Source organism: Melozone crissalis, unplaced genomic scaffold, assembly GCF_028551555.1.
Source record: "Melozone crissalis strain CALT ecotype California unplaced genomic scaffold, PUWL_Pcris_2 ptg000027l_1, whole genome shotgun sequence".
NCBI lineage: Eukaryota > Metazoa > Chordata > Aves > Passeriformes > Passerellidae > Melozone > Melozone crissalis.
The window spans coordinates 35,998,237-36,025,165 of NW_026535805.1; the positions used below are offsets into that span (position 1 = coordinate 35,998,237).

The following is a 26,929-nucleotide window of genomic DNA, read 5'->3' on the forward strand; positions in this document are numbered from 1 at the left end:
ACAGCACAGACTTTAGAGAAGCTTTGGGGAACATGTTCTGCAAAATCAATATGACCTAGCTAGTTACAAATTTTGAATCTCCTGCATGAAGCAAATGGACTTCTTGTACAAGTTGGGTCACAAGGATCATGCATATTACACTAGATTTTGCATATAAAGTGTTCAAAACATTCCTGAACACATTTTCTCTAAGAACATACCTGCAATTCTCACTGTATAGATGAAGGACAAACTAAATCAATCTGTAAATTTTACTTCTCTCACTGTTACTTACTTGTTTGACTTCCCAATTATGGCAGCTGTGTTCTGTTTTACTTCTGAATACCTCTTTGCCTCCCCTGATCATACACTGAACCCCAGTTTTGTTCTACAGCAGAACAGAGAGGTTTGACCTTTGCAGTTCTGTCAGACCTGCCTAAGCTGTGCCCCAAAGCCAGCTGAGGAACATACTCTGCAGAAATAATTATTACTGGGCACTATAACATTTTATGCCAAGACCCAGCTGTGCCAGGAAATGCACATATCTTTCTGAGATGTTTGGGTCTGCAAAGCCTTCATCTGATCCATTCCTGCTGTCTCATGACATTTCTATCCCACAAAGCATCATGTCTTTGTATTAGGTACTGAGGGCCAAACATGTACGTTATTCTGAATTTTTTTAATGGGAAAATATGTCTCTGCACTAACCACTGAGTATAAAGAATGACTGAAAAGGAAACAGAACAAATCAGCATGGAATTCTGTATTTCATGTTCTCATTAATCAGCATTCCTGGAGGAGGGGACATTCAACCCAGAAAAATAGCAAAAATTAAGACTCTCTGCTCTTCTTTGTGAGTCCTCTTAGCTCCTCCTGGATGCTATCCCAGAAATTTGTCATTCTGTGAGTTCAACTTGTTTCACTGTGAGAAAACTTCTAGTATTTATGGTATCCCCATATGGTGCTACTTGGGATATTTCTGGAAGCAAGACATTTTAGGAGGGGCATTTCATAAATAACTCCATGTTTATCACAGTTATCATGTGTCTGTTTTGCAAGCCTGTCACTGGCACATGTTAACCACTGCATGGACAGGATGCCTGGTTTACAGCAGTTGATCACACGTATGGCCATGCAACAAAGCTGTGACAACTGTATTCCATCAGATAGGGAGAAAGGAGCTGAAAGGAAAAAGGGCTTGAAGTTTATAAAAGGTAAATTTAACTTTAAAATGCTCTGCTTATTTTTGTGAGCACATGGTAGGGAGCACCCTTTTAGAACAGTGCTCTTGCCTTCAAGGTTTTCCATGGCAAGATTTCCAAATGATTGAACCATTTGACCTAAATATTTGATTTCCCTTCATATTTAAAGATATTTTATCCTAGAACTGGCTAGAGGACTGTTGTGTCCATGCAAAGATATTAGAGATGACAATTTTAAGAACAGTAGCAACACTACTCCTAGTTAGCACTCTTTCTCTACATCTTAATTTCAATATAGACAATGAAGAGCTGTATTCTCCAGGACACAACTCAAGTATTTACAGAAACTGCCTTTATACTCTGGGCATTCACTGTATTTTGAGAAAACCTTATTTTCAATTATAGTTTGGTAAAACCTGCTATTCAGTTGCTCTTTCCCCGGAGACAGAAACCCCCCAAGCTTTTTACAATGAAGACTGTCATTATTTTCCCTGGGAAAAGAAAAGAAATTCCAGGAAATCTCACATTGCTAACGTGCAACTTAAAATGAAGGCTGCATTTGGCACCAACTGAAAAAGCCCCAACACCTAACAAACCTCGGTCCTGTGGCATTGGTGACTGGCTCAAGGCAGGGTGGGAGCTGGATTCTGACTGGCTGCCAGGAGGCTGCGGTGGCATCTGACTGCCTGTAACACACAGAGAGAAAAGGGAAAACACACTTGCTTTTAGCATTTCTGTGCACAAAACCAAGCATTGCCGCATTTTTCAACCGCTCAACATCTAAGAAAGTACCAGCTGTATAAGGTAAAGACAGAGCTCAACAGGTCTAGCTTTTTTCATATGTTTTCCTTTTTTTTTTTCTTTTATTTTTTGAAGCCCATGGAGGAAACATGCACAAACACATTTAGCAACAGGCATGGCGAAATGTTCAATTTCGCACTGAGCGAGTTCCCAACCTCACCAACATGATCCAATTTATAGCTGCAAATCTCCTGACACATATTTCTGTTAGGGAGTTTAACAAAATCCAAGTCTGCTGAACAATAGGGCTCATCCTGCCTAGCTTAAACTGGCCTCCAGCCAGGCAGACATGGACTGCTGCCAACAATATTACCAATGAAAAATTCAGTCAATACAAAAATGACTAACAACAACAGTTTAAAAAGTATTTAAATGAATCAGTGGTTTTAATATTGTTTGAATGTCCATGTAGAATATGGGAATAAAGAATAACATGTAGGCACACATGGTGAAAGTGAATGTTAGAAAGAGATCAGACAGAAAAAGGGTATCTTATTATTCAAATAAAAACAAGGGGAAGTTATTTATTAAAATAACTAGCCAGAACAGACACATTCATTTTTATGTCCTTGTTCTTGCTGTCTACCCACCAAAACAAGCAGAACACTCCCAGTGCTGTCTGTGAGGCTCGGAACACAAAACGTTCCCTGTCAGTGTTAATGGATAATAAGGCAGATGCTTGCTGCACTGATGCAAGCCACTCCTCTGGGTCACCATCCAACACCATGTCAAGCAGAAAGGCCCAGCTCACCACCCTCCCAATGCCCCAGGAGCCTCAAGCTGAAGCATCAACCTGCCCCAGCCTGAGCAGGAGGAAGAATGAGACCTGGACATCCCCTAGGACTCCTCTTTGCTCTTGGTCTTATACATGCCTGCTTGTGACAGTCCAAGTGGCTTGAAGACCACCTCAGGTTAGGCAGCAAATATATACTTTAAGCATTTAGACACTTGCAGTGACGAGCACGGTATAAATAGCAGCAGACAGATTTACACCCCTCATCCTCAGAAACTGTTCAGATTGTTTTCCATTTGAAAGAAATGGAAAGAATAAAAACACAGGCAATAGATTTGTGCCTGCTGAGACTCATTTCCTCCTGCTCAGCAGCTGCCCCTGTGCAGTGGCAGGAGCAGGAATCCTGCGGGCGGTGCTGGCGCTGGGAGCCGGGCTGATGGCGGGCGCTGCCCTTCAGAGCGACCAAGGGCCCCGGCTGGGATACAAACGCAGGAAAGCAAATGTGCCTACTCTGCCCATCCACTTCCCGCCCCAAAGCCACCGGCTCTCGGCAGCAACTCTCAAGAAGGGCCAGATTGACACAGAACAAAGAGAAAATCTGTGAAATGTGGAGTGTAACCACTGCCTAGCTATTCAGATGAGGTGCTTTTGCACTAAAAACATGACAGTCAACATTACCGGGAGCAGCTGTGACAACTGTCTCAGAGATGCAAATGCAGGACCAGAGGCAGAATTGTTCCTCCAAAAGACCAAACATGCCACTCAGCGCCCAAGGCTTTGGGTTCCACAGCCCATTCACAAACTCTGAGGCATATGACAATAATAATGACAAATTCCAGCTTATGTTTTGATGTCACTCAAGAGCAGGCTGTGGAGATGGTAAGTGCCTGCATTATAATGAAAGCTTTCGGCTTGACAGGAAGGATTCAGTGACTCAAGACTGTAAACAAACAGCATTTTCATGTTAACACAGGGCACTGCCACTTCCACTGTGTATGCCCCAGGCGCTGCTGTGAGAGAGAGCATTTCAAGTTGATGTGAACCATCTAAGATTTCTACAAACACTTAAAAAAAAAAAGTAATAAAAAGCAGGGGTGGTTCTGACTGCACCACATAACTCTCAGAGGATCCTCCTTTGGGTGGATGCTTGGCAACTTTGAGAGAAGCTATAGTGCAGAGAATATCTATTATAGGCAACATATTTTGTATATTATAGATGGTGTCTTGTTTTCTTGTTTTTTTACATTGATAGTAACATCAGTTATCTGGCTGGAGCTATATCCCACCCAGGCAAATGTTCAATCACTGACCAATGAAGTCAAAGTGTAGAACAGTACCTGTACAACTTTTGTGAAGAAATCAATTTCAACCACATCCTCAGTCTATACAGACTCAGGAGTTTTGCAGATTCACTGGAATTGTCAGTCTCTGCAAACATTTATGCTATTTTTTCAGTGTACTTCTGTTTTTTCCCCTTATTAAACAAACTGTCAAGCAGAGTTTTTGTTTCACAAAGAAAAACGGTTTCATAAACATGACCAACTCTACACAAGTAACAAATTTCCAAGAGAAGTACCCACTAGACTGATTATCAGTGGATGCTACAGATTATCCAGGTGCTGGACATGAAGGTACTGCATCAGAGAGTTTTCAATCAAGCTGCCATTTTATTCTTAGAAGTGATGTGAAAGGTAAAAGGAGGTTAAGCACCCAAATACCTTTGAAGACTTGAACTGAACTCTTAATTTGGGTATCTAACTCCTATTGATTGGGAGCTGATGACAGGACTTTAAAACCTTTGAAGATCCTGTCTGCCATGCTTTTTAAGTTTCTTTGTCATGAAAAGAAATGACCTTAAAGATTTTCCGTTTCTTTCCTTTAAATGATAGTAATCCTTTTCCCTTTCAACCAGTATTGCTGTTGTGTTTCTTGAAAGACACTTTAAATAACACATGAACAGACTTTTCTATTTTATTAGGGAAGGAAAACTTCTACGAAAGAAAAATAACCTTTTTTCATTTTTAACATAACTCCTACAGCTATCCAAAATTCCAGTTGTTTTTTTTTTTTTCACTGACAGACTGCTGCCTCCTTTGACCCAGTGATACACAGAAGAAAGTTTAAACAGGGAAGACCTTTTCCCATCTTCTGTATACCATTGTTGCCACATTGGTGAGATACTCCACCTGCCAAAATGTATGCAAAGTGAATACTACAGAGGTTTCACAATACTACTGTTATGCAGAAGCAAAGAAAATGCAATAATGCATGTTAAAAGGATAAAAACTGCCATGCTAGTTCTTTCCCCTATACTTAACAGAGGAGCAAAATGCTATACAAATTTATATAGCTATCTAGTAAAATTTGTTGTTAAAACTACTGAAACCAGCAGTCTACCTAATATAGTATCTGCTATTTAAAATAAGAAAAAGTCATCCGAAGAGGTAAGGGAACTTAAAAATGCATAATACTATATTTGTAAGTGGGTTTTCTATTTTTTAAATTATGTCAAATGCTTTTAAATTTTTTCACTTTGAAAATCTTCACTTCAAATGAAGTCACGAGAGACCGTGTACTATGTTTAGCAAAGATGGACTGAGAAAAGTACAAAACAGAGACTGCATTATGGCTACAGCCTTGGAGTTAAACTGTAAAAAGTAAATTCCTTAGGGTCAACACAGCAAGCAAGAGCAGACCTTTGATATTCTGCTGAGGAGGAGTCCTTACAGTCCACATCAACAATGTTTTGAAAGATGCTGAGGGCTCTCTGCTCCCATCACTGTAATGATACTGGAGGATGCTCAGCTGTGATGCCCTGTATCAGCTGGACAATTCCTCACAGAGTTATGCCTGAACAGTTGAGTCAAGAAAACATTTTGGTGATAACATGTTCCCTCTGGAAAATAACCAGTTAAGGGGGGAAAGAGGGGTATAAGCATAGGAATTTTAAGATGCATGAGGAACTGGAGGGTGGGGGACTGATCACAGCCTGTGTTGAAAATGGAACACTAGGCTGAAGGAAAGGCAGAAGTTACAGATCTTGTGGGTTGTCTTTGGGACAATTCCCAATCTAATTTAGGAATTGAGAGCTATGACTGTATTAAGGACATTGATTGATTACAAAGTAGGTAATAATATTAGTCAGTACAAAAGACGATCAAAGTACTACCTGAGAAACCTTTGGGACCACCTTTTGGCTTGGAGTATTAAAAATGCAAACATTTATACACACAGATCAGAACCAGGCCTGTATAACTGAAGGGCTGTAGGTTATCCAGACACAGGAGGAAAAAAGGAAGGAAAAATGTGACCATATCTGTTGACCTAAAATGGTTATAGCCTACAAATAGCTATACCTAACTATGTCATGTGGTGCTCAAAGAAACAAATTGATCACTAGCATAAATTAGGAGGATTGTTTACAGTAGAGGTAAGACAGCACATCACTGCTGATGTGTCATTGGTGGGCCTTCATAGAGACAAACCCAGGAAGCCTAATACAAACTGGAATGGGAACCAGCTACCAGCATGAAATGACAGGAGGCTGAAAGTGTGAGTATTATTTAGTATGACAAAAACTAGAGCTGGAATTTTGTGACTTCTTTCTAAGAATATATTTGAGGCTAAATATCAGGGAGGAAAAAGAGCATGATGATGTTTAGGAGGATAATCAAACCATTACTGGAACATGAAACAACTTTGTTTTAGGAATAACGAGGTCCTGAAAATCTAGTGATTTGGATGAAATCTGATAAAATAATAGGATAATCATCACACAGTCACCGTTACAATAAAGGCTCATAGACCAGAAGAGACATTCTGGGTCTTGGATCCCTACATCAGAAATGAAAGAACATAAGTAGGCTTCTATATGGGAGTGTTTCAAATGAGCTTTTCAGGAAATTGGAAGTGAGGTGCAAATGACCTCAAAGGAAAGACATTTTTGTATGGGTAGCATAAAGGGAAACTGGTCATGTGTTTTGAGTTATCTCTTTCATCTTATAAAGCCTATGACCCCTTAAGAATAAAGATTATTTTCTTCCTTAATTTATGCATTGTAGGCAAGCTTCCTGTTGTATCAACAGTATTTTTAAAATTACTTATTCATTCATGTAAAAAGCAAGGGTTGTCTGCATATCCTCTCAAATTAAGACATGCAAAATATTAAAACCTTCCTCCTATGTATGCAGTAATCTGAGTGCAGATGTTTTAAAAGGCCTGGAACATGAGGACCCTTTCAGATACAGCAGCTGTGGCTGTGCTGGGGATATGTGGAGTCAAACACACTCAGACCAAGCCTTTTGGCTCTGCTCAGCACCACACTGCAGCTGATAACCCCTTACAATGCTGGTAATCCACTGCAGCCTGCTTACCAAGACAATTTCCACCACCCTGAATCAGGAACTTGGGACCAAACCCAGAACCTTCCTGCCTTGGAATGCTTTTGGCTGGCTGAGAGGCTCACTGAAGGTGGGACTGCAGGAAGCTGATTTGTTCCATTGCAGTAACACCAAGCTTCTGTACAAGCTTCTAAACAAGGAGTTTATCAACTTATGCCAGATTTAGGGATGCTCTGTATCATAAAGTGTTATCGAGATTGCTGTCAGGCCCAGCCCTGATTTTCCATATTACATCTTAAAACAAGTGTATTGTGCTTCAAACACACATGATTCCCTAACATAAGTCAGTGAGTATCACAACCCATGTAAAATCAACAAGAAGCAAAACCCCCCACTTTGCTTCTCATGAAAGTGTAAAATTCTCAGACTACCAACACTTGAAAGTTACACTCTCACCTGCTTTTTCCTATCTATGTCACATTCGCCATATCAAGAATGGGACTGTGGGTGAGTTTCAAAGAAATCACTGTAGCTTAAGTACTAAATTGCTCTCAAGTCTCCATTAAAAATGCAACAATGAGCATGGGGCCTAGAGAATCCTAGCTCTGATTTTTCTCCACACAAATGCAAAAGCATAAACATCTTAATTTCATGAGTAGAAGCTACTTGTTTGACATGATATAACATTTAATTCAAAGCAAAGTTGACACTGACGGGATGAGGTAGTTACTCAATATTTTGTTTCATCCTCATTACTCAGCATGTAGTCCCAAGGTACTACTTATGGAACACCATCCAAATGTCACCCTTACGACAGAATAATTCATTATATTATGGACTTCAAAAAAAAAAAAAAAAAAGAATTAAGTAGCTGAAACTGGGGTCTGTCAAATTAGACATCCAGGATTTATTCCCAGATTGTGGAACCTCTGAGTAAGGTATAAAGACTGCAACAAATACTCAGGAGTATGAAGTGAAATAATTGCTATTACTGCCTGAACTGACAATGGTCTTGGTGGCAAGGGGCAGGAAAGAAAATATACTGCCCTCCAAAGCCAAAGCTCTTGTTGCTCTGGAGGGGAAGGGAGAGCAGCAGCAGACACTGCCAAGCAGGTCTGTTTCATCTGCCCCATCCAGAAGTCACCTCTGTGTTTGGACTGAAGTGAAGCACTTTCTCCTGAGATTTTGGAAATAAGCCCAAAGCAAGCTGTCAATTGGAATGTTCAGAAGCATGGGACTCACCCAAATACTGCGTGGCTTTCCAGTGGGTCACAGCAAGCCCCTGTCTGCCTGAGGACTATTCCTTTCCAACAAATTCCAAAATTCTGCTGCAAACCAGGAAGGCAGTAGAGCTCCTCAATATTAAGGATGCATCATTTAATTACTTGTATAAGTGAGGGCATAAGTCAGTCTAAATCTAAGAATCTGCTTCTCTATCTTCAGTACCACCTACCCCAAACCTGTAATTTCACTTTGCAGTTATGAAAAGTTTCATTTGGGGGAATCAAATTCTTTCTGCTTTCACCGCTGCCTAACTCTGCATCCATTTAATGCATTATTTCCATTAAGCTTGGGAGAGTTTCCAGCCAAGGATATTTCTGCTGGAGGCCAGTCCAGAATGGTGCAGCCCAGGATAGCAACCAGCTAAAGCTTTTCTAATCCCCACATTCACAAACGATGGCTCACAGTGCCTGGCATGCAGGAACTGAATAGAGCAGGCAAGCTCATATTTCTCTCACCAGGCCAAATTAATAAAAACAAAACCTGATTTCTCCTTCTCATTTTCCTATTCTTCCTGTTCCCCAATATTTTTCCTCTTTCAAACAATTTTTTTTTTGTTTGAGAAGCCTAATGTTTGGCTGCCTTCTGAAGAAATGGGCACAGTGACAGATGAAAGGCCGTATTCATCGCCTAATTCAGAATAGGGAAAAACCGACTGCTGTGCATTTAAGATTCTAACAACCTTGCAATTTTGTAGAGCCGTTTTCCCCAACCCATTCTTTTGAAGAAATCTGCTTTTATTCTGTTAATAACTAACCACAGTTGCAGCAGCATGGATCCGATTAGCAGTTCTTATGCTACAAAGGGGGCTGGGGGGGAGGCTGTGAACAGGGTTGCCAATTTGTCCACCTGGGTCCCCAGAAGAAAGATTAGATGAGGTGCTTGCTCCTTTCTTCCCCACTCGCTCGCTGCTCTGCACTAGACAGACCTCTTCAAAGCTCAGCCACTGATTTAATTTCTTTTTTTCCCCCTCTAAAGTCTCCTTTAACCACCCCTCCACATGTTTTGCACTCTGCTGCTGCGTCCCTCCAAAGGGATGGCGTGAATTGGGATGAGAGGGGATGGGAGAGGCTGCAGCCACAGCTTGCCAGCATTTTCTCTCACGCCTCTACAGGGCCTCTGAATTGCTTTTCGATTTTGAAAATTATATTTTCTTAAATTTTTTTTAAAAGTGCCTATGTTCTTTAGAGAATGATTCAGACCCAGTAGGCATACTGTGTTTTTTCATTCTGTCCTTTTAATCCTTCCATAAAAATGGTAGTTTTGCTTGCATTTGAACTGAAGTAGAAGATTGTAAAGGGTTGTATGGATTTAGTAATCTGTAATTACTTAGGACACATCACTCCATGTTTGTAGTAATTACGTGTAATGCAAAAAGCATATACTTCAGCTAGAGGAAAACCATTCTCAAATTTTCTATAAAATGTCAATTAAACTGAATATAAAGCTGCAATTGATGCAAGTGCTAAATATCTAAAAGCTCCTAACAAAGGAGAGGGCAGTATTTCTTTTTTGGCTCATTACTTCCTTCCAGAAATGAAACCTACCCTGCCACACACCTGAAACTTAAAACCTCAGAATTCTATTTAGGGATTTAAACCAAGTTCCAAAAGGAAGAATTTTTCATTATCAGTGCTCATTCTCTAGACTGTATTTATAACCAGGAGGAGATTTTTTCTCTAAGCTGCTCCTTATTGTGTCACCTGCATTCAAGAGCCTGAGAAGCACAACAGATGTAGCAGACATACATTTCTAAAATTTGCCACCTAATAAAAATCTTAACTCCTAACTTTAACATTGCCAAATTTTAACCGAACCACAGATCAATTGTTTATAATATCTGCAGTGTAAAAACATGCAAGACACAAAACAAAGGTTGAATGCAATGCGAAATTGCTGTTTCTTATCCATATTTCTTTTCCCTTGATCCATGTAAGTTTAAGAATTTCTCAGAATCAGGCAGCATTAATTTGGAAGACCATGGAGTTTGAGTTCTCCCTGCTCCTCCCAGCTCTCTCAAGTCTAGCAAGCAGGGAAATTGGAGCAGCGCTATGCGGCAATGAACTATTTACCTAGTCCTGCCTGCTACTCCTCATGCTAGATCATTGTCTCTGATTAAAGAGCATTTTAGTAGCAAAATGTATGTGCTCTCACTAATACTACCCTCAAAAGGAACAAATCGTCAGCTAATCTAGTTTTTCTTATTGTGTTATATGGCATATTACACAGCCCTCGTCTCAGCAATTCTCAGGGATGAGGGAGAAAAGGGCAAGTTGAATGCATAAAGGATAAAAGCACCTTGAGGCAAACCTGCTTCCAAAACCCATTTGGTGGGTCTGATCTCCCTAGAAGACAAGATCTATCATGCCATATTTCATCTTGCCTGACAACGATAAGCTCCAAAGACCGGTGCGGAAGCGAAGCAATTCTTCATGTATTTTTAATCAACCGAGAACTTTCATCTGGCGAGCTCCCTCCGCAAGGTCACACGCACCACGTGCAGCCACGTGCCTCTCATGCAGTTTGCAAACACCAACTCCTATGTCGGCTTCTGTTTGGAAGGGGGAGTATTAACATTAGCAACTCCTGGTTATATCATTTATAAACATGCAGATGTGGATTATTAAAGATTAATGCATTTTGGGATTGGTGTCGGCATTCCGTTTGTCTCACGCCGAAACCAATTCTGTTCTTCATTAGTCAACGACAACCCACATCACCCTGTTGTGGAAGAGAAATCAAAGGTGCAAGCGTGAATTGAGAATAAGTGATGAAACTGATTACTAAGAAACTTAACGGCTGTAATCAATCAACACATCACAATAATTTGAGTCCACTGTTATCTGAAAATGGGGAAAACACAGAAAAGCTTGCCGACAGAGTGAATTGTTCTTTTGTGTTTGCTTTCTAAAAACCCACTTTGCAATTTGACTTCCGTATCTACCTACAGAGCGATGCTGTCAAAGGGCTGTTCAAATCTTTCAAGTCGCAGTTCCAGTCACATGAATTTTGTTTCTAAGGAGGAGAAAGGATATCTCGTTTTTCATTAATTTTTAAAAAAATTATTATCTGGAGGTAGTGAAAATGTTCTTCTTTTGAGACACAGAATTAATTCAAGCCATATTTGCAATTGCACAGACTCCTTCTTCGAAGGAGGGACACACCACGTATCTGTCTAGTCAAGTCTGACACTAACTATGAAGCATGAAGGCCACTTTAAATATCTCTCACGGCAGTGATACATAGTCCACTGAAAAAGTGAAAACTGCAGCAGCCTATCCCATCACAGAAACCAAATACCTTATGACATTTATTCTATTTTATCTAGGTATAACAACCATCTGTCAACAACAACAGAAACACACTGATGGAGATGTGAGAGACTTTTCCCATTTGCTCATTAATCACTGCTTAGTATTGCAAGGGACAAGGGAGTGAGCGACAACCTTTTATTTTATGATAAAACACAAATTAATGCCCTATTTGCCAACACCAATAAAGAGAGACAATCTACGTTTGTGTAGCCAAATAATGACAGAGTAAAAACCCCCAAACATACAAAACCAAACACACACCACTTTAAATTTCTTGACAAAAATATAAGTGGGTCGAGAAAAAAAAGTTACAAAGAAATGCATAGGTTAATGATCAAATGTAAACAGTAGCTGTCCAAGGATGGCCTTAGAACATGCAGCTAAAACTAACAACAAACATACCTGTCAAATCTTGGCCGCTGTGGTTAAGTATATTTGAATTTTGTTACGTGAAGCAGAGCACATGCATAATTATGCAAATACGTTAATTGGATTTCAACAGCCTTCATACACTAGATGGATTTGTACCAGCAGGGTGCTACCAGTGACTCACAGAGCTACAAGAAGTGGCCTGTGTACATGTGCTGCCACAGTGTCCACAGCAGCAGATGCCCCGCCATGGGGGCTGCTCAGCCATTGCCAGGATGGTGGAAGCAGGCCTGGCAGGAATCAGCAAAGGGGACAAACCTGATATGGGGCAGAGCACAGATATGGGGATGTGAACACCACTGATCTGGCCATCTGGGGGAGGGTGCTGGACAACTCTCAGCGCCGGATCCTTCAGGGTGTTCAGTCCATAGGGCAGAAATGTTTGGCACTGGCTTAAGACAGCAATTAAACACTAGAACTGCAATGTGTGACTGAGAATTATAAGCACTGACCCACCAGATATTAAGCAAGTGAAACCACTTAAAACTAAACCCCATAAACTACCCATAAAAAGGAACCACCCAGGGCATGTTTTTTTGGGGGGATTTACTGTTTTTCTATCTGATACTTAACTTTGGGCCAATAAAAAACAGCAGGAAAATGAAACAGCCTGTGGAAAATGAAACCCTCTGTCATCATGAAAACTGAACAGGAGGAACTTGAACAGCGTGCCTCTGTCTCTTTTCATCTCCTGCACCTGTTCTGGAAAGACCACCTCTGCAGAGAAGGACACCTCCCTGATCTCTGGCAACGTTGCAAGTATGATAGGAGTTTTTATAGTGCCTTTTGCAGCACAGTGTTTCCTCACAAAACCTGATTGAGACTATTTAGTTATTTCATGAAGCCTTGAGACAACAGATTATTCATCAGTTGTGACCTGGACTGAATTCTAATAGGTATCACAGGCTGGATGGTCCCTGTGCTAGAAGCAATACCTTGAGCTAGAGCGCTTTACAATTTCCTTATTTTTTCATCCTTTGAAAGACAGAAACACTCTAAATGTTGTACAAACCATTCAAAAGAAAGGCTTTTAAACTACTACTATGTGAAACATTCACATATTTCATTTATAAGCATGCTAGATTTGCAAAACTGCTGATTAGATGTTTTGTGCACTAGAAGTGATTAAGAACATAGCTACGTCAATGGCATTTTGTGTTTTGGTTTTTTTCCGGTCTGGATGCCAATGAACAGCATGCATCTTCCTTGCAACAAGCTGTTGCAAGATTTTTGCCTCCGGAGAAGCCAAGGGAGAAACATTGATAGATGTGTTAAAATAATCTTTCTAGACAGGGGGATCATATCCATTTTACAAGGATATAATCCCCTCTTATTTTGCAATTTCTTTAGGATATTTGAAACTTCAACAAAAAGCATAGTATTACAAATTAATAGATTCATACATTTGTTTGTGTTGGAAGGGATCTTAAAGTTTGTCTGGTTCCAACTCTCCTCCCCCCTCTTATGGGCAGGGACACCTTCCACTAGACCAGGTTGCTCAAAGCCTCATCCAGCCTTGCTTGGAACACTTCTAGGGATGGGGCATTGACAGATTCTCTGGGCAACCTGTTCTAGTGCCTCACTACTCTTACAGTGAAGAACTTCTTCCCAATATCTAATATTAACCTCCTTTCAGAGTAAAGCCATTCTCCCTGGACCTGTTACTCGTGTCCTGTTAAACAGTTCCTCTCCAGCCTTCCTGTAAGCCACCTGTAAGTGCTGGAAGGCTGCCTGCCATAAGGTCTCCCTGGAGCCTTCTCCTCCTCAAAAAAACAAAACCAAAAAACCTCAGTTCTCTCAAGCTGTCTTCCAGAAGAGGTGCTCTAGCTCTCTCACCACCTTTGTGACCCTTCCCTGGATCTGCTCCAACTTAAGTTCTGCTTGTGTTGGGGACCCCAGAGCTGGATGCAGAACTTCAGGTGGGGTCTCACCAGAGCAGAGCAGAGCAGAGGGGCAGAATCCCCTCCCTCACCCTGCTGGCCGCACTGGTTTTGATGCTAAAGGTTGCCTCTCTGGGCTGCAAGTGCACATTGCTGAGTCTTGCTGAGTTTCTCCTCCTCAAACACCCCCAAGTCCTTCTCCTCAGGGCTGCTCTCAATCCATTCTCTGCCCAGTCTGTATCTGTTGGGATTGCCCTGACCCAGGTGCTGACCTTCTACTCGGCCTTGCTGAGCTTCATGAGGCTCCCACAGTCCCACCTCTGAAGCCTGCCCAGGTCCCTCTGGATGCCATCCCCTCCCTCTGTGTGTCAGCTGCCCCGCACAGCTTTGTGCCAGCGGCAAACTCGCTGGGGGTGTGTTTGATCCCACCGTCCGTGTCACCCACAAAGACATTAACCAGTGTCACTTTCAGATGGTAGTCTTCTCTCCCTCAAAAATATTTAAAAGAGGTGCACGTCATATAATATACAAAATAGTGGTGGTTCACAGGGTAAGTATGTAGAATAGCTCAATCCCAAGGAAAATATTTTCCCAAATTCTTTTCAAAAACAAGATCTACAGTAAAACTATTGTTTTACTATAGTATCTTCTGGAAACTGGTTCAACAGGTAGGCTTCTCTTTTATAAGGCATAAAAGAAATCATCACTCCTATTCAGATTCTTGCAGTAAAATGTCCCTTTGGACTATGATAGACTGCTCCTCATGTTTCTCTTCTCGCAGCATTTTAGTCACACACACTGACTAACAAGCACACCAAGACAAGATGTCCTGTTACTGTTCCATCTGGGTATCCCATTTCCCTCTTACTCCTCTTTTTTGCCTGGAGTGCTGGCTGTAATGCTGTAATTCTGATGGATCCTGGATTTCAAGCCAGCTAGGTGTGAAAGACCTCCAGGTTGCAGAGAGTAGAGTTCAATGCTGAATGGATTACATCTATTGATTCACATAATTATCACAATTAAAATTTTCGGTATTTTTAAACAGAGGAGGATACTGACTGGTTAGCAAAAATTAAGAAGCCTGGCAGTAATACTCCTAAACCAGAGTATCCACAAATGGATCTCTTTCCGAAAATTGTAAATTCATCTGTGTCCAAGTTCCTCAGTGAAAGGAGACAACAATTGTAATAAAAACAACAATGTAGTTGAAGCTTAACAGAGTGAAAATAAACTTGTTTCTTCAGAAAGTACATGGAATGTCTTAAAAGCATAAGTCAAAATACTGATCTATGTAAGTGAAGTCAAAATACCAATCCATGTGAAAAAAAATTGCGTATTTCTAAAGGCAGCATTTGCTACTCATTTTTAGCATGGCATACCCTTCTCTTCTATAGAGATAAAAATTGCTGTAGGGGTTTAAAAATAATAGTCTTGTACAAAATCTGCTTGTCCATCATGGGTTAAGGGATTCCTGGCCTATCAGCAATCTTTCACAGAACTCTTAATATTAAAAAAAATTTGCTGCTTACACCGCAAGGGAGAAAGAGCTGACAAAAGCCTTTGGCCAGTGAGATCAAAATTGGGGATGGGGGGAGAAAGGGGAGCTTAGCTTATTTACATTTTTGCTTTGTTAGTAAACTGGAATTGTTAGAGCAGGAGGGAAAGGGGAAAAAAAAAAGAAAAAAGTGAAATTAACAGCCACTAAATCTTCTGGCAACAGCAGTGCATTTTGATATATGCTGCGTCAGCTTCCACTAATGGTTTAGGGTTGAATAAGGCACAGTTCAAGACCCAAAGCAGTGCGGGGCATCACATCTCGTTCTTTGGAAGAATCTGTACCCTAATTATAAAGATGGCTACAAAATAAAGAGATCAGGATTTCTGGCAAAACAGAATAATGATCTACTTAATAGGAAATCTTAATGTCATTTTGAATCAGTAGAAATCATAGACAAGTAGTATTTCAGCCCTGTAATGAACATATATCTGAACAAGAAGTCTTCTGATTTTGAGAGAAAACTACCTTTCTGAAAAAAATCCATCCAAGTTGCTTTTTCTGCTCTTAGGAGTTAATCTCCCTGGTCTCTTCTGGTAATGTGAATGGAAACAAAGGCTCTATATGCATGTGCCACTTACCACACAAAATATCCATCCAGTATTTCAGAGAGCACAGGAAGGAAATGCCCACTGAGCTAGGGACGTGCCAATGTCAGTGCTGCTTGTGCCAGGCTGTTCCTGTGAAATTTGTGGCGTGCAGCAGAAAGCAATGCAGGGTGGCAGGATTGCAGAGGGGTGCGGAGACAGCTTAAACAGGCAGTGGAAGAGAATCAGCCATTTGGGAGGTTTAATAGGAGGCTGTTTGTTTGTCTGCCCTTTTGATGTTAAATTAGTTTTCAATTTTGTTGCAAGGAAGGAGCCATTGGGAAAAGAACACTACTCTTCCAGTAAACCCTGGGAAAGCAACACCTTTATTTTAACGGTCTTCCCACCAAGAACCCCCTGCAACATTTTGGCTTTCCCTAGCTATAGCTATCAGCAACACAACAGCTGCTCATTTTACAATGACTTGCTGGAGAGAGAATGATTGAAAGAGCCAATCTATGTCACATTGAGAAGCTGTGGCACAACATCGCAGGAGGTAATAGGAGAGGAATGAGGTCAGAACAAACAAGGGTAGGGTGAGAACGGAGAAGAAAATAGCAGAGAACAAAATTACTAAAGGCAAGGTGCTGTACTACACAATCTATGTTTAAAAACGTCTACAACCTGACTGCTGCAAACAGCCACAGAAATGCAAACAAGCTCTGTGATACTTTTTCTTAGGGTCTCGTGAATGCAGCTGATGATAAAAGCTACCACAGTCCTTGTAATGAAGAACAATGGTGTGAACAGACTTAGGTGAAAGCACAGTCTAATTCATAAGGCTTGAAACCCCCAGCACCCAGCAGCATTCCTCTATCACAGGGCTTTAAATAGCAGCCTTGCTTCTCTCTTTGCAGCTCGAGAAACAGCAGCAGCAGCAGCAGCAGCAGCAGCAGCGATGGTACCGCAGCTGCCCGGCTGCCCTCTGGAGAGCGCTGCCTTAGCTCACGTCTGGGAGTTCACCTTTAGCAAGAGCTGCAGAGACCAGAAGCTTGTCTGTGACAGGGAAACAGTGCAGGGTGATTTTGATTTAGCACCATTCATAAAAATCGTTCCTGAGAAAGAATTGCTTTTGTGTTACTGCAGCAGACCAGAAAACCACCGTGCAAAATGGTGGCACAGTTTGTATGTAGAGACAATGCTTTTCACTAGGTGAGTTATAAAATGAGCTTTTGGGGCTCATCTGAAACGATAAAGTGACTCTGACTCTGACCCTGACCTCTGAGCCCATATACCTTCTATTTTTACCCCATGGGGATTAGGTGGTTTCATAAAAGTTATTACTCTCTCCTACACACTTATGCTCATCCTTACATATCATGGCTACAATAAAGCTATTTTCAGCATCCCAATGTTTTTTCCCCATTCAGCAACCAAGCTGCGAAATGCCAATCTATTTACTCACCTGAATCTGACTGTGCCAAAATGTTACCTTTCCAGCCAGGTGGACTATCTGGCTTCACTCAACAACAGAGATGGATTTCCACACCAAAAACAATGGGAACCACCTTGGAAATAGAAAGCTACCACACTGCATATAATGCTGTCCCCACAATTCCTGCTCCACCTGAGCATGTGCTGCCAGTCAGAATGGCTGTAGAGGTATGAAATAACTGCAGGGCATGCACAGCATCAGGGCTCAACATGCTCAGGCCACATTTAGTACTAAACATTCCTGTGTGCACTGAGCTTACTTCCCTCCGCTTATCTAGTTTAACCTCTGCAGACAAACAGGCAGGAACATTTTACACAGATACCTTTGTATCAAATACCAAAACACATTCTACTCTCTGAATTTTAACCAGCATTTGGTTTACAACAACACTCAAATCACCTAACAAAAAGGCACCTCTGCTTTTGTTTCTTTTAACTGAGGTCCATGTTTATTATTTTGCAGTTTTGTCAGCAACTGATGTTATCCCCAGGGTAATGTCAGCACTCTCCTACTCCTAGGAATTCCCCTAGTATTCAAAATGCCAGAAGATAATAAAAAACTTGAGCGTCAGAAAGAGAATAAACTCACCTGGAATACTAAATACAAATTGCTGCCTGACCCTCTGGAATAAGTAACATGCCAGATGGGTAGGGATAAGGTAAGAACTGAAATTAATGTATGCCATTTTTTTCTTCAGGGTATCTTAACAGATTTCCACAAATTTCTGAATATACATGATTGTGTGTCATACTCTAAATTGCACAAGAGAGCAAGCATCAATCCTGCCACTGGTATTCCAATTACTACTGATGGGGCTGAATCCCAAGTAACTTGCTAATTTTTGCAAATATTAAGAAATATCTCATACAATATTCTGTATTCATGTCAAAAATCACATTGCCACAATACAGAGTTAGAAAATTTCTGCCTCAACCTGCAGGTCTGTAACCACCATTCAAGCTCAACAGCCAAACCCAACAAAAATACACAGTTAGAACAAAATAAGGACTGTAAATAATCAAGAGAAGTATGTGACAAATGATACACAAAGCAAATAAAAAACCTACAATTAAATATTCACATTGGTTGGTGATAAAGACATTTATCGAACCTATGTGGAGTCAAGTTCAGAATTTTGAGCATTCTGAAGGCTTGGTAGCTGAAGTTTAGATTGAATTTACTTTTGCTTTAAGTATGCATTTTTTTCAGAAAAAGGCCCTGAAAGTGCAGGACTCTCAGAAAATAACTTAGTTTGGAATATGGGAGTATTTATTTATGTATTTAATAAATCTACCAATTGGTTTAATTTTGTTTGCTAGAACAAACTTACCTGGAATACTCGCTGGAGAAATGGGACCAGATCTTGACTGGTTGCTTCCAACAGGTGAGCCTACAGGGGAAGGCGATGGGCCCCCAGGGATGCCAGAGAGATGTGGAGAAGCATGAGGGGAAAACGGAGACTGTGCAGGGTTGCTCTGCTCCCCTTGGCTGCTCGTGGAGCCTGACGCGCTGACAGCTGAGCTCAGGGTTGCTTCAGTTCCAGTCGGCAAGTCGTCAATGGATCCAGATAAATCCTGAGCAAAAAGGAAAAATGACCATAAGTGCTTGCACGAATACTCAGGCCACAGGACTCAAGAGCTGGCATGGCAATAGATTCATTTGTTTATTTATTGCAGCAGATAACTGAGAGGTTGTTTTTAACATTTAACACGTAGTTAAATGATGGCAGAAAACAAGGACGGTGTGCACAATTCTCTGCTTAATCTCTAATTCTTTTGAGAAAAAGAGCAAGCAAGGGCAACAAATGAATTGGAACCAAATTCATTCAGCATTGAATTTAACCTTTTCCATCTGGATTAAGCTTTCAAAATTAATCCCACAAATTCTGCCTGAGCATACCAAAACTAATGAAAATGATACATCAGTTTCACTTTCACACAGTATTTAATTTTGTAGTTTGCTACCATTACAATCACAGCTTATACACTTCACTCTAAACCCCTACAATGAGAGAAGAGTGTAAAATACACAGCTCTGTAACACTCCCTTGCAGGTCCTTTGCCTTGCCAACAAGGAGTGAGAAGAGGCCCTGCCCTCAGCAGCAGCACTGGATCCGCTGGCCACCAAGGAACAAGGAGCAATACAAGAATTGTATTCTGCTGCTTCTCCATTTCCACCAAACACCAATGTACAGCTCACAGGTTCTCTTCAATTTCATCTGAATACACTTCTTAACAGTTACTCCATTTCAGCTCATAACTGCTGCATTTTCAATGAGAAATTTCCTCTGTAGGTCACAGCACATTTGAATTCTAACTATGAACTGCTGCACATATTCCCGCAAGCTGTAACACAGAAGTTATACTGGTCTCTGAATGTGTGGGAGTAATTAGGGGTTTTAAATAATTTTAAGATCAGATATGAAAAACCAAGAATGCTGTGACAAAGCAAGCACATGCTTCCCAACTGTCAGAAAAAATGTTAATTCCCAAGCATCACAGAAAAGCCTCATACAAACCAAAAGGTGCCAATATTGCTATGCTTCTGTAGCTATTGGCAGGTCACGAGGAACAGGTTACTATGTTGCTGTTTCTATAGCAAATTAAAGCTCAAAAAAGTGTCATGGATCTACCTCACATATAGATCAGGTAATGAAATGACCCCTGAGACTTGAAATAACTGGCATGAAAGGGTGCATTACTTTGACTCATCCTGACTTCATTGGTTTGGCTCATACAAGTGGTTGCAGTACAGACAGCACGACCCCTTGTCCAAATAGCACAAAAAGAATTGGGTTTCTGCCTGAGCAAAGAGCAAAGGAAGCAGAGCCTTAGTGCTGCCTGATTTTCATAACAAAAATGAAGTTTTTTAGAAGTCACAGAACAGGGACAGATCTCACACGGTGTGAGTTACAACCCTGCCCAATGATGGCTGCCTCCATTGCAAGGGAGGCTCATAGCCAGGTTCCCTAACAGACAGGACATGGTCAGGCCTCCAAGGCACAGAAGAGGAGAAGTAACAGTTGAAGCACTGCTAACACTCACTAGAGGCTGTAGAATGCTGCCTGTTGTTCCTCCTTGTGCAATGCTACCCTTTATTCCTCCTTGTCCGTAAGGGCAGGGAATACAAACCACCCAACTCAGCTCTCTGCAGGGCATCTTGCAGGCCTTATTTCAGAGGAGTTCCCACAAATACTTCAAGAACAACTCTCACCACAGTTAAATTTTGCTTTTTCTGACAAGCATGAAACTGTACATGTATGCCATGAGGCACACGAAAAGCAAAAATTAAGGCCAAAACTTCAGTCTATGTGTAGATGCTCCATTCACTCAAGAGTAGACTTCCAAATCCGTAAAATGGAAATTTAATTATGAAGTGGGCAATAAACTATTTTCATTGGGGTTTTTTGGAACTCTCAACTGCAGAAAATGTAAACAAGAAATAACAGTGCTTGGTACTGCATAGAGCAACAGTAGATATTTTTCACAGTAGAATGTATTTGGCAAACAGGTAAGCAATTACTGCTTTTCCATACATAATATGGTGTTTTTCTAAATGGAATCAAATCACTGCTGTCGTCATGTGTAACAAATGCTGCAGGAAGTGCTGATAAAACAAATGCTGCTGAAAAGCATATAAAAAACCTCTGAAAACTGAATGTTGCAGAATAGAGCCTATTCTAAAGGAATATAAATTCTGTCTAAAAAACAGATAGGCACACAACTGACAGAAGACATAGAAAGCACACAGGTTTATGTTTAGAATAACAAAGGTTTTAAAAGGGTGTGTGGAGTAAAGCTTTCATTTGTGTTGGCAAACCAAAGTACTTGAAAAAAACAAATTTGCCAGGATAATGGAAAAGCCATGAAATAATTAGCACAGTCCTTGATGAAATTATCTGCAGTTCACAGGCAAAGGCAAAACTTCAGGATGGAACTGAAGTTCACTTTTCCTGTCAGGTCACAGAGGTTTCTCCAGCCTTCCACAAGAGCAGAACAACTGGTGAGTCCCAGGCATCTTCCTGAGTGCCTGCTTTCCAGGAACAATTTCACTCACCTGATGAAACTCCTTCACCAAGGTGGAAAAGGAAGAGAAAACGTGCAAGACACCAGCCTATTTAAATTGCCAAGCCATGCCACCACCCTGAAGCAGTGCAGGCTGAGGGAACAGCCTGTCAGGCACAGCACACCCACAGGGCTTTGCATTCCCAGGTGGGATTTTCTCCCAGGAATGGGGAACTTTACAATCAGCGTATCTGCTCAAGATGCAATAATAATGTTCACTCATCAGACACATGAAGAAAATGGAGAAAGAGGTTGATCTCAGGATGGCACAGAAGATTGTTAAATATCTAGAAGTCTGGGCTGTGCAACGCAATCTCCTACATTGTCTTCAAGTGGGCTAAAATAAGAAATATCAGCTGTTTAGTACATTGTGGTTTGGGTTTTTTAATTTGTTTGGGGGGATATGGGTTGTGTGTTTTGATTTTGTTGTTTTTCTTTTCTGTTAACACACACTTTGAGGCCTTTCCTAGTTTTCGAATGTGGAAAGCCTGAGCAAGCAAGCAACTGGGAAACTTGCAGCATACAGAGGCTTTAGAATCACCTCTCTTAAATAAAGAAGCTAATTGGGAAATTAAAGAGAAGGAGAAGAAAGACTTTATGTGAAGCACCTGGACAGAAAGGAGAACAGAAAGTTGACTTCTGCTCTATTATCAGCATTTTAATGCTTTCTTTTGCCTCATTTTAACAGAACCGTAGTGAATTTGTGCAAATTTCACATCACAAACATTTATTTATATATCAAATAGTATACACATACACATTGTATATGTCAATTACATGGATACACTTGCAATTACTTAGCATATCTACATGTAAAGCCATTAGGAAGCCTGCTAATAGGAGAAATTCACAGAGGTTTAAGCATACAGCCTAGTTAACAAAGAAGCTCTGTAACTAATACTCCTCTAGAGGACAATTTAGTCAGCAGGGCACCAAGTCTATTCTTCTTTTATAAGTAGTATCAGATCTATGATGCCTGTAAAGAACAGAGAGACCTTACTTACTGCATCTCATTCAAACCAAGGCACCTTCAAGCTACAGTGCTTCCATTTATCTTGTTGGAAAGTTGGCAGGTTAGGTAATTGCTGGGATTCTTTTAAGGGCCTGAAGTCCCCATACCCTAAGGCATGCCTTAAATTTTGCCTCTTTTCAGAGGTTTTTTCTGGAAAGCGCTCATTTCTTCTAGTTAAATCTAGCAAGTTTAAAATTACCAGTACTCTTGTGTTTCCTGTAGAGCAATCTTATTATTCCTATCTATGGTATTGTTATGACTGTATTTTCAAATCTGACATAAAATCTTAGAAAAAAAATGAAAGACAAAATACTTTCTTTCTCCCTCCCATTACAAATCTGTATTACAATTCTGTACTGTCTATGTTACCTTTATATCCTGTATTACCCCAGACATCCTAACCAGCTTTCAAAGTTCATTTCTGCATAGTACCTTGATTACAAACTGAAATGTCCCCACGCAGGATTGATCTCTTTAAGCAAAGTGTTTATCTTCAACTGTCTTCAGTTCTAGCCTCACCTTCCACCTATGCATGACCTTTTTTCTTGTCCATCTGACAAGAACAAGAGCTGAACAAGGGGTAGAAGGAATCAAACTGTTTATACAGTGCCAGGAAACACAAAGCTACAAAGAGACCACAGGAACAAAACCCCTACAAATACCCATATATAATATAATAACATTAATTACTCGAGGAACACACCTAGATCCAATAAACAGCAACAGGGAGACTACAGTAGCTCAGCAATACCTCCACAATTTTACACACCAACTGTGACAGGACTACAGCATTCACTGCGGAACAAAAATTTACACTGCATATACTTTGTGCAGTTGCAAGCTTTGCTTAGCAATGTCTCAGCAGATACAAACCAAGATTTTAAGGGAATCCCTTGCTAAATACTTACAGTTATAAAAGGATGAGCACATTCTCTGAAATCAGCAGAAGGAGAAAATGTGGGGCACCTTGCTCATGGAGATCCTACGCCACTAAATCACAGCCCAAGTTCTCTAGGAAGTTACTGCAGTTTGGGGCTCTCTGGTGGGGATTATGCAGAGCACATACAACCTGTGACTTATTTAAATTTTCCAGCTCTTGCCTACCAGTTCCTTTATGCTCAGGGAGTAGAAGAAAAGCAGAGATATTAAAATAGAAGACATAGATATTAAAATTAAAGACACACAAAACCTTACTGTCTCCAAGTAGCTGAACACCCCAGACTCTACCCTACCATCCACTGTGCTGGGATGAATCCCAGTACTGCACGTAGGGAACTGCATCAACTGACTGGCTGCAGGATCAAAGCCTGCTCATTCCATTCAGGCCTTCCTGCAGTATTTCCCTAGGATGGTGCTGCTCAAAAAGCAGGATCTTGCATGAAATATCCATCTCTTTAACATGAATCACCACTTTAGAAGCAAAATTATATATACAAGCAAACATATTTCACATGTAAGTATGTAAATATATATTCAAACAGACATACACTCTGCTATTGTTTTGGAGCCATGGGGGATTATGAACAATATGCTCTGTAATTGAGATTAACTTTGAACAAATGATTTGGCTGACAAACACACATATGTACACAAAAGGAAAACCCACAATAGCTCTGTTTAAATTTCAAGATATTTGTAAGACCTCTTTTCATCACAAAGCAGCCTATAATAGCATGTTTCAAGAAGTCTTCCAAAGGCCCTGCTGGTCACATTGTGGAAGCAGCGAGCGAGCTAACAGCCTCCCAGCGCCTACGCAACCGGAAAAACGCACGGGCGCAGCAAGGACTGGGACCACGTGGAAAATCCTTTTCTTTTCAAAGGCTGCCACCCCAAACATGGGTATCTTCCTTCCACCAGCTGCATAATAACCCTCATTTAAGCACAAAAAATGTACCTAACACACATCCTTAAAAAATTGTTTATCAGGAGACAGCAGGGCTGCCATTACATTTCTGCCAAAATCCCTTTTACATGCCTTACTGAAATTAATTCTGTGGGAAAACAAGGTTCATTCTCTGAATCTTGTTAAATCAAGGTCTGCAGTAGGAAAAGTAGAGAAGACCACTTCTAGTACAAACACCTCCCTGAGGAAAAAGCTTGATTTCTATAGACAGGGCTTATTTCACTTGCAAGACAAACACAAACTTTGACAACAGCTAGGCAGAGGTACTTCTTATGATACTCGTGTTACCTAAAAATCTTACTTAATTCCACTTATTATATGTTTCAGTGGTTTTAACCAGATTTTTAACTTTAACCTCTACGTCACAAACTATTAATAGAATATTCTAAAGGAAGGGAATTCTAAGTATATGATAAAAACATTAGTGTCTTGCACTAAATTTATTGACAATGCACCACTTGCTAAACATATTCCCTTCATTCTGTGGACCTCATATGCTTCCCAAAATAACTTGGGTTACTGAACTGTGGTGCAAGCACTCTCTCTGATCAGTATCAAGTATTTTCTCTGAGAAGTTTTACAGGCAAGTCCCTGAGGATGCAAAAATCTTTTCCCCAAAAGCCCTATATTCACTCAAGCAACCAAGAAGAAGTGCAATCAAACAACACAGTGCCAGTGCCCTGTCTGATGTCCTTTCAATCTATGAGATCCTGGAATTAGATCAGTCTTCAAGAAGTCATCTCATTGGAAAAACAGATTCAAATCACAGCTTACTACATAATTGCTAAGCAAAAGACTTGTTCATTCAAAGAAAGAGTAATTTTTTACTGCAAAGGATTGTTTTTTGTAAGACAACCTTACCTAAAAAAAAAAGCTGTTGACCTAGGGATACAGGAATCCAAGAACAGAACGTGACTTGCCATATCTGTCACACATGGGATGAGAAGAAGTTGCTAGGATGGATACAATCACATTTCTGTGTATAAAATGATCCATAATGGGATGTTATTTGCTTGTCCAGACAAGAGCTTTACACCAAAACCAGCTTGGGGCATATAGGAATTCAAAACTGATGAGGCACCAGACGAAGGCCCCACCAGCCACACTGCCCCCTGCCAGTGCCCAGTGCCACTCACTGCAGGGTCTGCAGCTCCCTGGCAGCTACCAGGACGGGGCTCCTGAGTCCTACAGCTGCATCAAGTAACCTAAAGGCAAAAATTCACTGGTTTATAAACACTGACTCTTGTGTATGAAATGATAAATACTAATGACCCATGTGCCATCAAAGCAAATTGACAAAGTCTAACAAGGACTGTAAAGCAGAGGACACACAGCCTGTCTGACAAGGATACTTTTTAATATTGAAAATAAACAGTAAATCTCCAGAACAGAAAAACAGTAACACGGCATCTCTCAAGGTACAAACTTCCCTGTTTATCTCTGAAGCAGAATGCTTAGCACGTAGAATTTCTGGAAATAAAATTTAAAAACAAAAAGCCACAAACCCTTAGGAGTCATTTGTTTCTTCAGTACTGTAGCAAAGAAAAATTCCCAGCTAACAACTCTTGTAGCTACAGCATCATTTATCAATAAACCATCAACCTTTAAAACAACCAAATCAATGAAAACCACAACAAATGGCCCCAATGAAGAGGAAAGAAAAGTTGTGTTTGCATAACAGCAATCGAATAAAATTCAGTTTATTCATACTACTTCCCATGCATAGTACTAAACTTAACCACTCCCAAACATGAAATTCCTTCTGTTAAACCTAAAGGGTTTTTCATATAAAGAACAGTGAGGTGAGATGTAACAACTTTCCTTTTTTGCTTCTCTTCATATTACAACCATTTTCTAGATCATGTAGCCTACAGTTGCCTCCACAGGGACAAGACGGACTAAATTGGCAGAATAAAACAGAGAAGAAGCTGAATTAAGCAAACTGTGTACTGACCCAAAATCTTTCAAGCTCTCTGGAACTTGTTCTTTTGGGGATCACTATCCTTCTCCCTTTATGCAGCAAGCCTAGTGATGCCATCCTGATATTTAACCTGAATGGACATTGCATGACCACCCTGCTCACCAGCCCAGACTGCTCTCCTGGCTGTGCTTCTGGCCATGCTGAATTCAGAATCAAAAAGCCACAGGGAAAACACCATGCAGCTGCCACTCCTCTTCCCATTACCTACTTACTCTACTTTCACAGCTGATGTAGAAAGAAATCAGACTAAGGAAGGAAGGAGTACCAAATCACAGGAAAGACAAACACAGATTTGAGCAAAGGCATATGAAAAAGACTAGACATTATTAATAGAACATATAGGTAGGTAGATCTGAAAGAGACCAAACATTTCAGCAAGAGCAGCAGCAATATGCTTTAGAAAGTACTGCTTAGTCCCTTTATTCCATTTACT

General features: G+C 40.6%; 1 protein-coding gene across 4 annotated transcripts in view; it reads right to left on the bottom strand.

Annotated features, from left to right (window-relative positions):
* ARID1B (AT-rich interaction domain 1B) overlaps positions 1-26,929 on the bottom strand; it is a 324,803-nt gene that overhangs the window by 80,292 nt on the left and 217,582 nt on the right. For all 4 annotated transcript variants that reach the window (XM_054279185.1, XM_054279184.1, XM_054279183.1 and 1 more), the window contains 2 exons: positions 18,867-19,110; positions 1,778-1,867 (listed from right to left, as the gene is read on the bottom strand). In XM_054279185.1, coding sequence (XP_054135160.1) covers positions 1,778-1,867; positions 18,867-19,110 — 334 coding nt within the window. The remainder of the gene's footprint in view (positions 1-1,777; positions 1,868-18,866; positions 19,111-26,929) is intronic.